Source organism: Schistocerca nitens, chromosome 1 (genome assembly GCF_023898315.1).
Source record: "Schistocerca nitens isolate TAMUIC-IGC-003100 chromosome 1, iqSchNite1.1, whole genome shotgun sequence".
In the NCBI taxonomy this organism is placed as follows: domain Eukaryota; kingdom Metazoa; phylum Arthropoda; class Insecta; order Orthoptera; family Acrididae; genus Schistocerca; species Schistocerca nitens.
This window is the reverse complement of record NC_064614.1, coordinates 394562042-394580151: the sequence shown is the minus strand read 5'-3', so window position 1 is coordinate 394580151 and position 18110 is coordinate 394562042. Positions and strand designations below refer to the sequence as shown.

General features: G+C 37.0%; 1 protein-coding gene across 1 annotated transcript in view; it reads left to right on the top strand.

Annotated features, from left to right (window-relative positions):
- LOC126249428 (4-aminobutyrate aminotransferase, mitochondrial) overlaps window positions 1–18110 on the top strand; it is a 97006-nt gene that overhangs the window by 37697 nt on the left and 41199 nt on the right. The window contains exons 6-7 of the mRNA XM_049951083.1: window positions 8114–8286; window positions 13786–13923. Coding sequence (XP_049807040.1) covers window positions 8114–8286; window positions 13786–13923 — 311 coding nt within the window. The remainder of the gene's footprint in view (window positions 1–8113; window positions 8287–13785; window positions 13924–18110) is intronic.

The following is an 18110-nucleotide window of genomic DNA, read 5'->3' as shown; positions in this document are numbered from 1 at the left end:
GATTTCCCTAAATCGTTTCAGGCAAATGCCGGGATGGTTCCTTTCAAAGGGCACGGCCGATTTCCTTCCCAATCCTTCCCTACCCCGAGCCTGCGCTCCGTCTCTAATGACCTCGTTGTCGACGGGACGTTAAACACTAACCACCACCACCACCACCACCACCAATGAAATGAGCGTTAAGATACAAATGTGTCGATAGGGAACATTTGTTCTGAACGAGCCTTGAACTTTTTTTGTTTGGTTGGTATGACATCTGTCAAAGATATTTAGTATACATCAAGTCATGGAACGAACATCACCATATGTTTTCATCGTGTTAACAATCTCGAATTTTGTACCAGAAAGTGATGATTTGCGGAAAGCATTAATTTTTTGTTTTCATTTAAAAAAAAAAAAAATGCTGCAGAGTCGCATCGAATGCTTGTCGACGCATATGGTGATCATGCTCTATCAGAAGCAACATGCAAAAGATGGTTTCAATGGTTCAGAAATAATGATTTTGATGTAAGAAATGAAGAACGTGGAAGACCACCAAAAAAAGTTCGAAGACGCTGAATTGCAAGCAATATTGGATGTAGATGATACTTTGAGTCAGAAGCAAATGGCAGCAATGCTAAATGTTGCACAACAAACAATTTCTGGCCGTTTGAAAGCTATGGGAAAGATCCAAAAGTGTGGAAAATGGGTGCCACATGAATTGAATGAAAGACAGATGAAAACTGAAAAACCATTTGTCAAATTTTGCTTCAAAGACACGAAAGAAAATCAGTTTTGCATCAAATTGTTACTGGGGATGAAAAATGGATTTATTTTAAGAATCCTAAATGGGAAAAATCATGGGTTAATCCGGGACAACCATCAACATCGACTGCAAAACCAGATCGATTTGGCAAGAAGACAATGCTCTGTGTTTGGTGGAATCAGAAAGGTGTGGTGTATCATGAGCTTCTAAAACCTGATGAAACTGTGAATGCCAATTGCTACAGACAACAAATGATCAATTTGAACTACGCATTGATCAAAAAAAGACCAGAATGGGCTGGAAGACATGGCAAAGTAATTTCTTCACACGACAATGCACCTGCACACAAAGCAAAACTGGTTCAAGATACAATCAAAACACTTGGCTGGGAGCTGCTGCCCCACTCGCCGTATTCACCAGACTTGACACCTTCCGACTACCATTTTTTTCATCAATGGGACACGCATTGGCTGAGGAACACTTCGATTCCTACGAAGAAGTCGAAAATTGGGTGTCTAATTGGTTTGCTTCAAAAGACAAACATTTCTTTGGCATGGTGTCCACAAATTGCCAGAAAGGTGGTCAAAATGTATAGAAAGCAATGGTCAGTGCTTTGAATAAAATGTTTTTACTTTTCAATTCAAAATTAGTGTTTCATTTTCACAAAAAAACGCTCATTTCATACCGGTACACCTGGTATGATTGCTAAATATGGAGCTACTGTATCAGCCGTACTCTGAAAGGAAACTGACTGGTATACTATCTGGACTGGAAGCCTTGCCTTTCTTAAGTGTTTTAAACTGCTTCGCTACACTTGACCATATCTATTTCTAAGTTATTTGTGTGTGAAGGAATTTCAGAAAACCATGTTTAGTAATTCTGCTTTACCCGTTGCACATTGAAGGTATTGACTGCATTTTGCCACTGGCATACTTCACATATGACCAGAGTTTCTGTGGGTTTTCTGCCAGTTTTGAAAACAGAGAAACTATTAAAGCATTTCACGTTGAAGTTCACACTGAATTTGGAGCTTCTGTAGAACTTTGCCAATCTTGATATTTTTTGCATGCTTTTTTCATTGCTTTTGCAATAGTGTTCTGACCTGTTTTGTGTACTATGGAGGTCCACTACCGTCCCTTATTAATTTATTTGGTATGTATCTCTCAGTTCCCATTAATACTATTTCTTTGAATTTAAACCACATCTAGTCTATGCTAAAATAGTAATGTTGGAAGAAGTGGAGACTGTCTCTTAGGAAAGTGTCAAGAAGAATTTTTATCTACTTTTTTAAATAGATGTATTTTGTGTCAATTTTTGGTAAGTTTGGATTTTATGGTGGTCATTAATCCCTGTATCTCTCTCTCGATGTTCACTATTTGGTGAGATTATTTGTTGCTGAAAAGTCAAACATGTTTTCAAAACCATTTACACTTTGAGAAGGTTCCTGAACTAACTTTTCAAAATAATTTTTTGAGAAGGTATTCGGTATGATTCTGGATGACCTTGTATTACTACCACCTACTTTGAACACGTATTTTTACCAACATATCGAGGGTAGATTGAAGTCGTCACCAACTATAATTGTATGAGTGGGGTACCTATTTAAAATGACGCTATAGGCCTGTTGGGGGTCCCAATTTTTGTGTATCTTTGGTTGTGATCTGATGCAAGGTGCTTGCGGGCTCATTATTACAATGTTTCTTGCTTGTTGGATGGTGAGAAGAAAGTTGATGTTGTTTGAAATGTGTTTAATCTCTCTTTGTATTCTGGCTGTTGCATCTTTATGTATTTCTATTATGTTGTTGGTTTGGAAGAAGTCTAAAGTGTTTTCTACATATGTTGCTCTGTTCATTACAACAGTTGTGTTACCCTTGTGAGCTTTTACAATTATTGCATTATTGATGTTTCATTTAGTCTTAATGGTATGTGTAAGGGCATCTTCTTTTTTTCTTGTATGCTGGGAATGGTTTTGCAATTTCCATTTCAATGATTTCGTTAATTTTGTGGCATGCTGCTATTCTGTCATTTTGCTTCTTAAAGGAGATGGTTGAGCCCACAAGCACCTTGCCTTATATCACAACCAAAGATACATAAAAATGGGACCCCCATGAGGCCTAAGTGAACTGTAGGAACAGCCCAACATTCAAACTCAACAAAATGCTCTTCAGAATTCTCAAAGAAGCATACACATTCAATAATGATAGAACACGCAAAAATACAACAGAATTTACACAACATGTCAAAAACATAGAAGTACCTGATAGAGCCACACTTGCCTCATTTGACATACAAAAACTTTATTCCTCTGTGCCAGTAGATCACACACTACATATAATCAATGCCAACCTGCAAAAGCACAAAAAAATCCCTTCAACTCACATTACTGAACTAATGGACCTGCTTGAATTCACACTTTCACACAACTATTTTAAATTTAACAATAAAGTCTACAAACAAACAGATGGTCTGGCAATGGGCTCGAATCTTTCTCAATTGATAGCAAGAATATTTTTAAGTAACTTAGAAGACAAAATCCTGAATTCCAATCACCACCTTCTCAAAAATATTATCTACTACTACAGATACATAGATGATACCATCATTTTAATTAAAGGCACTAAAGATGACATCAGTGAGTTGAACCAGTTATTCAACAACTCCCATGAAAACATAAAATTCACAGTTGAACAGCAAACAGATGGCTTTATAAATTTCTTAGACCATACCTTTAGAATAAAGAATAACAGACATCAGTTTGAAATTAATCGGAAGACTACCACAACACACACTACAATCCACAACTCCTCTTGTCACCCCACAGCCCACAAAATGGCAGCATTCCAGTACATGATCAATAGAGCTATCCAACTAAAACTCTCTGAAGACAAATGTGATCAAGAACTTGAAATAATAAAACAAACAGCTATTGCAAATGATTATAACAGCTCCACAGTAGACATTCTAAAACACTCAATAATGGCAAAGCAATCACAACACAAAAAAAGAGAAAATAACATCTTCCACACAATCCCCGTTCTAGGTAACATTTCATATCAGATTGCCAATGTGTTCAAACAAAAATGCATAAGCATATGCTTTACCACGGACAACAAGATTGGACAGAAGCTATCTTACATCAGCACACGAAACCCACTTCATCACACAGGTGTGTACAAAATTTAATGTTTGGACTGTGACTGCTTCTACATAGGCCAGACAGGTAGATCATTTGAAATTAGATTCAAAGAATGCATGGCAGCACTAAAAAACAATAAATACCACACATCAGCAATAGCCACCCACCTGCATCAAACAAACAAAACACCATGTTAACAACACAAGTATCAGCATCCTACACATCCAACCAAGAGGCAGAAAACTAGACATCCTTGAAATACTCCAAACACACACACACACACACACACACACACACACACACACACACACACACACACACACACACACCTTAATATTTACCATAAATAGTTATGTTACCATGACAGCCGCCAAGAGTACAAGAGATTGACCTCATTTACATATATATCATCACACCAACAGCTTGTACCCCTTGTCAGCTTGAAACTATATGTACATCAACTACTGGCACAAATTGTACATCCATCTGCATATTTTAAAGCATTAACCAATGTATTACCCCAACCTTTAGGCAGTTCTTACATGTAACAGATATAATCTTAATACTACGTGCCACGTAAAGTTTTCTTTCTTGCAATCAATCTTTCCTCTCTCTCCCTCTGCCTCCACCTCCTATATCTATCTATTAATCCCAGTCGAAATTGTTATTTATGTATAATTTTACCGGTGTAGTCAATATGATTATTGTACTGAAAGTTTGTAACATTTCACCTGATTGTATAAATGAGTATGAATTTTAAGCTATTTTAACTTTTCAAAATTGGATTTATATACCACCTGAAGTATTTATTCCAATGCATGTATTCGACACCTCAAAACAAGCACCTCCAAATCCTTAAAAATATTCTATAATAATGTTGTTACGATGTATATTCTTTGTACTTTGTGATAATGTTTTCTCTTCTGCTATACAATCCTTGCACCCAATAGTTTCCAGACACCATATTTCTTTACAAAGTATGACAGTATACACATAATGCGTTAAGACAGCTACCTGTGGCCACTGGAGGTACTCTATTTTTTTTATTTTAAGTTTACCGTTAGATATACATTTAATTATTTGTCAAAAGAAACCCAAATCCATGTTCTGAAATTGTGTTTTGTTTTCTCCACTAGACAGTGCCACAAGTTCCTCCAAAAAATGGTAACACCACACACACACAAATGTCATACTAACAAATGTAAATCCACCTGATGATGGAGGTTTAATCTTTTGAAACACGTCGTGGAGATAAATAAACAGTGACTGGTAACAGTAAACGTGTTGTTTCATTTAATGTCAGTAACTGTCATGGTAAAACCTATCCTAAAATGTTCGCATTTAAAGTTATGCACTAATGCAGTCACACACAAATCAACGTTTTGTCAGTATCGGATACATTAGTACATGGCTCTTTACTAAAGTCCCAAGCTAAGAACAAAAATGGCAAACAACAAATTATCACTATTGATCTTAAGCACTTTACTTTCACCCTGCCTCTTGAACATGAGGTGATTTAGAAGCAGGACATTTAAAAGCAGCTTTGCAATCACAAAAATTAATTAACTCCCCTTTCATGCAAAATTTTGGCCAGTTGAACCTGAGAACATGTCTCCACAATTACAAAGTGCCCTGAAGCTGACATTGCTTCTCTATGATACATTGCACATAGTTGAACATGATTTGCACAGCCCAGAAAGTCTACAATGGAAAGGCATCAGATTAGCCACACATAACATAGAAATTTGCAGAACACTGTCAGCGTAAAATATCATGGCACTACAGTCAATGATGATCCCAACCTCCTCTTTGGCACTATGTCCAATGTGATGTGTCCCAGAAGAAATAATAAAAATACTCCCGAGACTTGCTAACTGAAAACAGTGTAATTTACAGGATGACCCTTCTCGTGACCTGTGTCAGATCACAGATGGATTAATTACTGTTCCAGCCAAGATGAATGACTCAGTTCAAATTCCAAACTGAATGCCAACACTCGCCCAATTCAGTAGGAGTGTGAGGCACTAATTCCAATGTGATGCACTTCCCACCATCTGCTGACTAAACAGCAATCTCCGGGCCCTTGACCCATCATTCAGACGACCTTGTAACTCTTGCCATGCTTCCAGACACAACTAGCATGTGGCCTGCACTCCCTACATGGCTTACTCTCCCCCCTGTCATTTAGACCCCCCCCTTGCCCCCCCCCCTCCCCCTAAGGCTCACCCCATGCACGCTTAGAACCGCTATCCTCACCTGGTATCTCTAACCACAGAACAATTTTTATTTGCGTAAAGGCACTGATGCCAGAAATAGATATGGTCACAAGTGTGCATCGTAGAAGTACAAACTGAAAATCATATGACAGTGTTAGATTTCAGATGAAGCGTAGGACATTACATGTTTTGAGAAAAGCATTAACTAGAGACATTAAAATTGAGGACTATTTGTTACCCAAGGGGAAAATCTGTAGTAAGGTATTCACAGTGGAAGGGATTGAACAGAAAAATCAATGGGTACATGAGATTTGCTTGCATAAATCTGTGGACAGTGGGTATATTAAAATAATATGTTCAGAAACCCTTAATGGAGAGAAGGCTGCAGTACAAGAAATAAAACACAATAAAATATTGTGAGTTTTCTTACTATGTAGCTTATCTTTTACTTTGAAACCAGTCAACAATCCTATTAAGATACTTTGTCTCTGAACACAGTACCCCATTCCTTTACATTGTTTCAATTATTGCATAACTTTGAGAATGTAGACCATGTTGACCCCTCACACCAAAATTAAAAGGTATCGTCATCTTATATTGAGTACTTTTTAATTTAAATGTTGTCATCATCATCTCCCAAATAACATAACATGTAGTGTGTCCTGTGGAAGTCCTGTTGTGGGCATGAAGAGGGTAGTCCCTATAGTATGAAATGTAGCAGTTTTCTAATTGAGTCCAGTATTTTCTACTGTGATAACTCTAGTGCCTCCAACTTTGGTTTAGATACAGGGGAATTTTTTGCTGGATGCTATTGCTAAGCTTAACAGCTGGATTGCAATAGCAAAACACAAGTTAGTTTCCCTGAAAAATGACAATAAAATAAGCTTTTAGAGTGTATGCATTGACTGTTCAGTTACTAAATGAGCCTACATTATTTGTTTTTATATCTAGACTGTATGCTCAGTAATATTATTAACTTTCACTGGTGATACGTAAGATTTCATCAAAATAAATTAATGGTATATCTATATTAATGGAAATTATGACATTCAGATTTTTTACTCATTTTTTCTAGCCTTTTCATATAATATTTTAAGTCAATACTTTGCTTGAAAATGTTGTGGGAACCCTATGTAGGGATGGGTAATAACAGTTTCGGTTGTGTTGTGTTGATGTAATATGATTAATCATTAGCACCATCTAATGAAAGTAAAGGCAGAAGTGTTACTACCAGAGCAAGCCATTTATTTATTTTCAGAGAGAAGCATGACATATCTGGACAAGGGATACGGTTGGCAGTAAATTTTAATTAATTATCAAATCATTAAAAATAAATGTGTCTCACTCAATCTCTTCTGTAGTCTATTTTGAACATTCTAGTGTTGATTTGCCCCTACTATTATTCCGCATCTATCACTCCTTCCAGCATAAAGTTTACTAATCCTAGATGCCATAGTAGATGCCCCATCACCCTGTCCCTTTATACATATCTTAAAATTTTATTGGCTTTGCCATACTGCTTTGTTGCATCATCAATTTTCTCATTGAATATCTAGTTTAAACAGTTCTAGGTAACTGAATGTAATTAATTATGATTTGAATTATAATAGTGTGTTGTTGTCAAGTGATAGCTTGGTCTCTCTCTCTCTCTCTCTCTCTCTCTCTCTCTCTCTCTGTCTCTGTCTCTCTCTCTCCCTCCCCCCCTTCCCCTCCCTCTCCCCTTCCCCTTCCCCTTCCCCTTCCCCTTCCCCTTCCCCTTCCCCTTCCCTGTCCCCTTCCCCTTCCCCTTCCTGTTGTTCAGTAAACCATAATCTTAAAGGTTTGATATGGACTGTTAGTAAGTAATGTCATTAACCTAGCTGCCCAAGCAATAATGATGCATTATCATGTTTCTGTCTGAAGCTGCAATTAATGCTGATCACTTGGAGAATTCTCATAATACATTTAAGTGTCGCAACAGTTTCTATTTTCTTATATTCATTCTCATGTCTAAACTTTTTGTTCATTTTTTACCTGCAGGTGCATTTCATGGACGCACCCTTGGTGCACTATCTACCACACATTCAAAATATATTCACAAAATTGATGTGCCAGCATTTGACTGGCCAATTGCATCATTTCCGGAGTACAAATATCCTTTAGAAGAACACAAGTCAGAAAATGAAGCTGAGGACAGAAGATGTCTGGCTGAGGTAAATATATTGAAATTTAAACAATACATACTACATTAGAAACATGTAATGGACTCGTGTTTGCTGAGGAAACAAATTGTAAATGGTCTGACATCATCAGTTGGCATGTTTTGAAAGATGCTTTCAATGCTGTTCTCTTAACATGGGTTCCAAAACAGTGTTCCTTCTCAGTGTTGTGTTACTACTTTTCACCTTTCCACCATTATGAATCCTCTGAAAAAGAGAAATTACATTACAAACTTTAGCTCATTGCTGCCTACAAAAGAAGAAGAAGGAGAAGATTAAAATATGTTCTGGGAAAATAAAAATAAGAAAAACCCACTACATAGAAGGAGCATTGAGCTGTTAACAGGCACACACAAAAAGAATGAAAACTTTGCTAGCCTTCATACAGATTCTTTAATGAGTTAAAGCACACAAAATTACTTATGCTTTGAGCAGAACATAAGAGGTGTAACTATAAACTAACAGGACTATTGCTGTAAAACATTTTATTTATAAAACATACATATTTAATTATTGTCACCCTCAACATAGTTCCCTCTTCTATCCCTACAATGCTCCATGCAGATTTTTCATTGATGGAAACAGTGTTGGAATTCTTCCTCTGTGAGCTCCTTGATGACACATGTTGCTCTTTCTTTTGCTGGTTTAGCAGACTGAAATCTTGTTCCTTTTAATGCAGATTTGACCTTTGGGAATACATAAGTCAAATGAAAATGTATGTATGTATGTATGTATGTATGTGTGCGTGCGTGCGCGCAATATGAGTTTATTCGTTGTGTTGATGCAGAACCCCTTAGGCCGATATTACACTACCATATTTCTTTGAGAAAGATTTGATCAAAGATATGATCACATATTCATCAAATTTGTTTCACAAATTGTACTGTCTGCACATTTGGAAGAGAAGCAGGGAACAAAAAAGTAATGTATCCGTGTGAAGCCATGGGTTTTATGACGAGACAATAAAAGCATTCAATAAAATTTGTTACGTGAGCTTCTAGTGGAGAATGTAAAGTTGTACATAAATGACTTAAGAATGGATGAGCATACATTTCAGTATTTGCTCAGTGAAGGTCTCGTCATATCACAAAGGACAATACTCACAGAAGAAATGCTATACCTGCAGAAGACAGGCTCACAGCAACACTCAGATTTCTTGCTACAGGAGGGAGTTAGTCTAGCCTACAGTACAGAACTCGAATTCCACAGTGCACATTACGGTAACTAAAATAATACCTGAAACATGTGAAGCAATTTATAAAGCACTAAAGGGCCATGTTCAATACACTTTATTTTTATTGTGTATTACATTTTATGTCCGCCCCTCGTGGTCTCGCGGTAGCGTTCTCGCTTCCCGAGCACGGGGTCCCGGGTTCAATTCCCGGCGGGGTCAGGAATTTTTCCTCCCTCGAGATGACTGGGTGTTATTGTGTCGTCTTCATCATCATCATTCATTCCCATTACGGTCGGAGGAAGGCAACTCTTCGTAATCTATTTTTGTTCTCAGGGTGCCTTGCTGTAAAGCACCTCATCAGATTTATACATTTCTATTAATTTTGTAGTTGACGGCACACAGGAATTAAACTTCGCAGCCTTGTTCACAAAGACACTACTGGTGACAGAATGCTGCAGCCATGCTAGTGCTCCAAGTGGTAACATTTCACATTGCAGTGAAGAGAAGACAAGTGACTTTTATGATCAAATCGACAGTGAGGCCGTAGATTTGATAAATTTATTTGATGATGGGTGAGATTTGACAAAGTTCCCTATTACACCATCAAATGTCTTTGAAATAAATATTTGACATATCAACTTATGATAGTGTAATACCGGCCTTACTTGTTCTTCCACAGCTCAGGTGATAGTTTTCTCAGGGTAGTAATGTGATTAATATTTTGACCTTCAGGAACCAATTGAAGATACACAGTTGAATGAATATTGAAAAAGCAAACTGTGTATCTTGATTTGCCCATTAGAGCTTTTTTCGCTGTCAGTGAAATTAGGCCATTCCAGTGCATGGACTGGCACTTAGGTTCTGGATCATAAGCAAAAACCCAAAATTTTTCACATATTATCACTCTTTCCAATGGCATTCAAAGTGTCAGTGCAAACATTTTCACAAGCTTCTTTATGTTTGATGGTGAGAATTTTCGGTATAACATTTTCTCATGTTAAACGGTTATTTAAAATTTGCCTTACGCATGCTTTGTTGAATGACATAGTTCGAGCAGTAGATCAAAAACTCAATAGAGGGTCAGATTGAATCAGATTACCTACTTCTTTCAATATTTTCATCCATTTATGATGATGAAGGGCATCCTGGGTGTGTGTCATCTTCAACATCTTCTCGACCATCTTGATATACTTAACCCACTCAAAAGCTCGTGTATGTGATAGCCAGTCTTTGCCATACACTTTTCTTCATAAAAGATAGGTTTCAGTACCAGTTTTTCCAAGTTCCATGTGAAACTTCATGACTGTTCAATGGTCTGTTATTACACTTATCTACATCTACATGATTACTCTGTAATTCACAATTGAGTGCCTGGTAGAAGGATCATTACACACCTTCAAGCTATTTCTCTACCATTCCTCTCTTGGATGGTGCATGTGAAAAAAAATAAATAAATAACCCTTAAATCTTTCTGTGTGAACTCTGTCTTTCTTTTTTATTATGATCATCATTTCTTCCTGTGTAGGTGGGAGACGACAATTTTTTTTTTTTTTAATATTCTGAGGAGAAAGTTGGTGATTGAAATTCCACAAGAAGATACTATCACAATGCCAATGGATGAAAATTAAGAAACACTGCATTTTAAGATTTCATTGTACTATTATTAGATCATAATGTGGTAATTTCAGTTATTCCTACCAATCAATTGAGTTCTATAGGTTTGGTGCATTGCTGATTCAAAATAATACACATTTCATATCATTCAAAAGGTAGGGATTACTGGTATGAGCGTTTATTTACATTGTAATTGTACTCTTAAGTGGAATATTGGTGATTACATGTCCTAAGTGAACTAAGGGTTGTTGCATCGATTGATGCAGTTAACCTCCTTAACTGATCTTTTACATAATGCCCTCACTTTTTGAGTATTGAGTTATTAAATCCGTTTTCAGCCAGAGTGCTGCTTTCAATGTGACAATATTGCAGTATTAGAGATACACCTACTTGTATACTCCACAAGCCATCCTGTGATGTCTGGTGGAAGGCACCTTGTGTACTACTGTCACTTTGCCCTTTTCCTGTTCCATTTGTATATGGTTCATGGGAAGAATGATTACTGGTAAACCTCCATGTGGGCTCGAAAGCATAATACAAACTTTTTATTTCAAGAGCATAAAATGTCACCTGTTTTGAAAGTTCTAGGAAAAAAAATATTCTTGGTCCAAGCAGGATTTCACAATTGAGTTCTGTATAGCCTAATCAGTTTTTGAATATGTGAGAGTTATATTACCATTTAATTAAGTCTGTGATACAGATGATGATGATGATGATGATGATGATGATGATGATAAGAAATGGGAGAGAAATTTCCTGTGTTGAGTGTAATGAGACAACAAAAACAACAGGAGGTACTCAAATTACCTTTTTGGTTAAAATCAGTTCAACTAAAACTGTTTTGTATAGCGCTTGTTAAAATAAAATATTATGCCCTTGTCACTGTGAATTATACCTACACTAGGTGATCAAAAGTACCCGAACACCTAAATGACTTAAAAGTTCATGGTGCCCCTTCATCAGTAATGCTGGAATTCAATACGGTGTTGGCCCACTCTTAGCCTTAATGGCAGCTTCCGTTCTCACAGGCATACATTCAACCAGGTGCTGAAAGGTTTCTTGGGGAATGGCAGCCCATTATTCATGAAGTGCTGCACAGGTATTGATGTCAGTCGGTGAGGCCTGGCACAAAGTCAGCATTTCAAAACATCCCAAAGGTGTTCTATAGGATGCAGGTCAGGACTGTGCAGGCCAGTCCATCACAGGGATGTTATTCTCGTATAACCACTCCGCCATAGGTCGTGCATTATGAACAGATGCTTGATCGTGTTTAAAGATGCAATCACCATACCCGAATTGCTCTTCAACAGTGGGAAGCAAGAAGGTGCTTAAAACATCAGTGTAGGCCTGTTCTGTGATAGTGCCACACAAAACAACAAGGGGTGCAAACCCCCTCCAAAAAAAACATGACCTCACCGTAACCCCACCGCCTCCAAATTTTACTGTTGGCACTACACACACTGGTAGATGACGTTCACTGGGCATTCACCATACCCACACCCTGCCATCGGATTGCCACAATGTGCACTGTGATTCGTTACTCCACACAATGTTTTTCCACTGTTCAATCGTCCAATGTTTATGCTCCTTACACCAAGCGAGGCATCGTTTAGCATTTACCAGCATGATTTGTAGCTTATGACTAGCCGCTCGACCATGTAATCCAAGTTTCTCACCTCCCACCTAACTGTCGTAGTACTTGCAGTGACTCCAGAAGCAGTTTGGAATTCCTGTGTGATGATCTGGATAGGTGTCTGCCTATTATGCATTATGACACTCTTCAACTGTTGGCGGTCTCTGTCAGTCAACAGACAAGGTTGGCCTGTACGCTTTTGTGCTGAACATGTCCCTTCATGTTTCCACTTCACTATCACATTGGAAACAGTGGACCTAGGGATGTTTAGGAGTGTGGAAATCTCGCGTACAGACGTATGACACAAGTGACATCCAATCTCCTGACCACATTCGAAGTCCGTGAGTTCTGCAGAGTGCCCCATTCTGCTCTTTCATGATGTCTAATGACTACTGAGGTCGCTGATATGGAGTATCTGGCAGTAGGGGGCAGCACAGTGCACCTAATATGAAAAACGTATGTTGTTGGGGGTGTCCAGATACTTTTGATCACATGGTGTATGTGCCAATTAATTCTAATTCAAAAACCCATAGTAACCATGCAAATGTAGGGTGTTAACAATCATTGTATCTTAATTTGTGTGTACTAATGACGTTCTTACTGAAGACCCCCCCCCCCAATTCATGAAATACCATTGCTGTCATTGAAGGAGGATATCTGAGAAAAGTTGAGAGATCTGGGCAGTCATTACATTTTGGGAGAATTCTATTGTTCTTGTAGTATCACAGAATGATAATACAGAAACACAGTGTTCTATGTCTGTTATTAGTTTACAAAAAGCTCAATGTAGTGTAGGAGATCTACAAATTAGTATACTTAGATAAATGATAACAAGTGTGGTGATATGGTACTGCTGAGATGGTTGATTCACCATCTGTTGTTAAATATGTGGTGACCCTTATATGTACCAGCACCACATCTTCTCTGCTTTAGAAATGAAGGACCAGATTGTGTTCATGAACTCCACATCCATGGTGTGTATGATGTGAAAAATTGTAACCACATAGTATGTGCCATTTCTGTAAAGTATTATTGTTGCCCCCAATGTGAAAAAATGTTTTATGAACCACAGGTTGAGGATCGTATCACTGAATATAATAAACTTGGGAAGAATGTAGCAGGAGTAATAGTTGAGCCAATACAAGCAGAAGGTGGAGACAATGCTGCCTCTCCAGAATTCTTTCAGCAGTTGCAGAGAATTTGTAAAAAGGTTGGTATCAGATAGCTTACAGAGAAGTATCAGACCATCTAGAAATTATTAACATGTACCTGAACTCATATGTTTATTCATTAAAAAAATAGTTTTTCGTAATAAGTTGCAGTTATGTCATTTTGCACTTGTTGCTTGCATCTCTGTAAAGTATTAGATTTGTTCATTGCCAAATGATTCAAGTTTTGACTTGAATCTCATTATTTACAATTTGATGCTGATTCTGTTTATTACCTATACTATAAACTTGTGTATGCATTGAAAATGATGAAATATTGAATGGAAAGTAGTGTGACTGAAGTTTGACTATAATCTATTGCAACTCCACAAATATAATGTTTCCATGTGTTTTACTGAGGTACAAGCATAAGTGCAGAATGACATACCAGCAAGGAAAATTTTATGTACTGTGGCCAGTTTAAACTTATCCTCAGATGGTCATTGTAAGATGCTACTCTAATACACAAAATTTTGAGTCATGTGCATGCTATAACAGACATCCAGGGAATGACAATATGAAGACTATATTAACAAGTCAAAAGTAGGCGTAGCATAAACATATATGAAGCAAAGTAAGGCATTTATCCTGACAGCCTGAATAACTGATACTACTGGCTTGACACTTTAGTTTGTCATCCAATGTTGGACTGATTTTTGTACAAGTGGCACAGAAAATGTTATGTTAGAAAATTGGTGTAATTCAGACAGATAGGAAGCTTGTTTCAGTGTAAATGACTTGTGAAGATAGTGTTGTAGGTTACCTGAAGCAAAAATAAAATGTATTGTGTATAGTATCTTGTTACAGTTGTGAGGATAAGACTATCGATGAGCCACAATACTTTAATGTGGGGTACAAAAGGTGTTTGGTTTGAAGCCAATTTCTACCATAACATTGAACTTTGCTTCAGAACACTCTTCAGTTTACACGATCAATTTATAAAGAATCTGTTTTTCTCTTGACGCCTGCAGTTTCTGGATTATACTATGTCACTTCAAAGATAATCTCTTAGCACAGAGAAAGTGGATTCATTAAGTTATTCAACACATGTTTACTCTCTAATGTGAACTGGGTTTCTTTGAAAAACTGTTTGAAATTAGGATGTATTTATTTAGAGAGGGCATGGAATTGAAAGATGATCAATGAAAGGTGTATTATGATACTTCTTAAAACAACACATGTGAATGCTGCCAAGAGAGTCAATGTAATATAAACTGAGCTAAATATGGGGAGATATTGCAGTAGTGTTTACTACCCTTTACTAATGTTGACTTTAGTTCAAATATGGATGACTAATGCTGCTATCAAAATCTATAAACTACCTGACAAATAGAAAAGTTAAATTTACAACAAATGTAAATAGTTTCTCCTGTGGGATTTTTATTATTTTATGAGTGAATAAATGTGAGGACTGTCAGATACTGTCTGATGCATCGTTTGTAAATTACTGATTAGAGTAATACACAGATGAATAAGACAAAACATGGATAGGTATTGGATAAGTATCTGTTTCTTCTGACAATAAACAAGAAATATACTAGAAATGAGCAGATCTAGGGGAGTCCTACCTGGTTGGTGAGGAAAATATTGTAAAAAAATTTTGAAACACTAAAATTCAAACTACATTGGCTAATCAAAGTGAATGAATGAATGACTGGACAGGACTGGCATAAAGAGGCAATAAACTGGAGACAGAAAAAAATTAGAAGTTGAAAAGTTTTCAAGATAACACAGCTTCAAGAAGAAAGGAAAGAAAGTGGACAGTAGAAGAGAGAAGAGGAAAAAAAGTGAACATATGGAGCAATGGAGAAAGTAAGTTGCTAACTTAGTGGCTGAGATGTGGTCCTTTGCTGGCATCTAATAAAATTAGTAGTAAGATAGTAGAGAAGCAATTCTGACATTGTACTGAATAAAGAAGATAAAGCTGTTGCAGAGAAAGGCTGAAGAAAGCCTAGCAATGTTTAAGGTGGAGCTAGTTTTTAGAATAATTAGCTTGAAGTCTAGGTGAGAGAAAATCAACACAAACCACGTGAGGGTAATAGGTGAAAAATCAAGAAAGCCAACATCTGGTCATGAAGAGAACGGTTAACAAGTCTCAGCACTGTTGTATATATGTTGAATAAGCAGTGAAGAAAGTGAAAGAAAGTATTCTGCAATGTTGGAAGTAAGTACACAAGGTGGGTGAATTTAGGATGATATCAAAAACCTGTTGAAAGGGGAAGGAAATGTAGATACAGTCTTAGGAAGTTTGTAGAAGGTAGAAGTGGAAACGGTGGACAGAAAAATGCTGAAAATTAATGTGACAGCTAAGGTATGAAATGTAGAATCACTAGAAAGGAAACAGAAAAGTAGTCTGTGGAAAACCCTTACCAAAGAAGGGACACTGTAGTGAGATGGGCTGTAACATGCAAGAATAGTGAACTCAGAAGTTGAATGAGGTGTAGAAGTGGAACATCATACAGGCAGCTAAGTATTTATTTATTTATTTTCTGTCCATGTAACAAAAAGTTTCCGGACATTGTCAGAAAAATTTAGATTACATTACACATATATAGTAAAATATTTACATTCTTTCATAACAAGACAAATGTCTGTACACTACAAATGCCTGTACACTACAAGTAGATTCCTCTATAGTGTAACACAATTTAGCTTATATTTATAATAGTACAGTACACATTCTTTCAGACCACTGATAGATCGGAGACATTGTCTATATACACTGTTTTCCAAGATGGCACTACAGCTTAAAGTCCTCTGTAGAGTAACAACACTTCTCTATTAATAATTGCTTCAGTCTACTCTTTAGCATATTTAGATTTACTTTCTTGAGTTCACAGGGCAGTGCATCGAAGAAAATTGCTCCCATTCTGTGTGGGCTGTGGTCCGTTGACTTTTTATTGGTCACAATTCTATGAAAATTTTCCCTTCCCCGTGTATCATAGTTGTGTACATTACTGTTTCTCATATTAAATTCAGGATTTTGTTTCACGAACATGACTGTCTGCAGTATATACATGGAGTACACCATAAGAATTTTATATTTTCTAAAGATGTCTCTACAAGGCTCTCTTCTTTACCTTGGCTACCATTCTTACTGCCTTTTTTTGTAATCTAAAAAGTCTATCTATATGAACTGCTGATGCCCCACTCCATATCTCAATACCATACTGAAGGTGCGGATGAATTAACCCAAAATATATTTGCCTTAAAGTATCATGGTCCAAGAAGGCTGAGACCCTTTTCAGTAGATACACATTTCTACTGATTTTCGTGCAAATATTATCTACATGTTCTTTCCATGATAAGAGTTCATCAACAACGATGCCCAAAAATTTATGTGAATTTGCATATGCAAGACCCAATGGGGATGCAAGTACAGTATCAGTTATGGCAGCATTATAACTGTGGATGAACTTCATTATTACCGTTTTGTCTTTATTTACAAGAAGCGTGTTTGCTGTAAGGTATGCGGACAGAGTATTGAAACTGATTTCGGTACTGTTAGCTGCAGACTGCTTATCACTGCCACAGCTGATGAAGGATATGTCATCGGCATAGGTTACATCCTTGCAATTTTGGGGTGCAAATAAGTTATTTACATAAACAAGGAACAGAAAAAGCCCTAGTATGCTTCCTTGAGGCACGCCACATTGAAGTGTCCTGAAGTTTGATTTGGTTGTTAGGAGCTGCTCATTATTTTGATATGTTAGCTTTACACACTGTTTCCTGTCTTTCAAATGTGAGGTAAGTAGTTTCAAGGCTAGTCCTCTCAACCGGTACTCTTCTAGCTTACACAGAAGAATGGTATGACTCACAGTATTAAAGGCTTTACTCATATTTAGGAAAGTGCCTATTACCTTGTCACTTTTGTCCAGCTTATTTAATATTTCATGTATAAAAGATGCTACTGCTGTTGTAGTAGATCTCCCTTTTCTAAATCCATGTTGTAGGTTGTTTAACAGATTGTGTTTGGTGAAATATGATTCAGCTTGATTTAGTATTACTCTCTCTAACAATTTGCCTAGTTCTGAGGTTAATGATATTGACCTGTAGTTTTTAGTGTCAGTTTTTAATCCCTTTTTATGCACTGGTATAATTTCAGTAATTTTCAAAAGGTCAGGGAATACTCCATTTCTGAGGGAGGTATTTATCAAGTGAGTCAGGGGTTTCACTAATTCATCCCTGC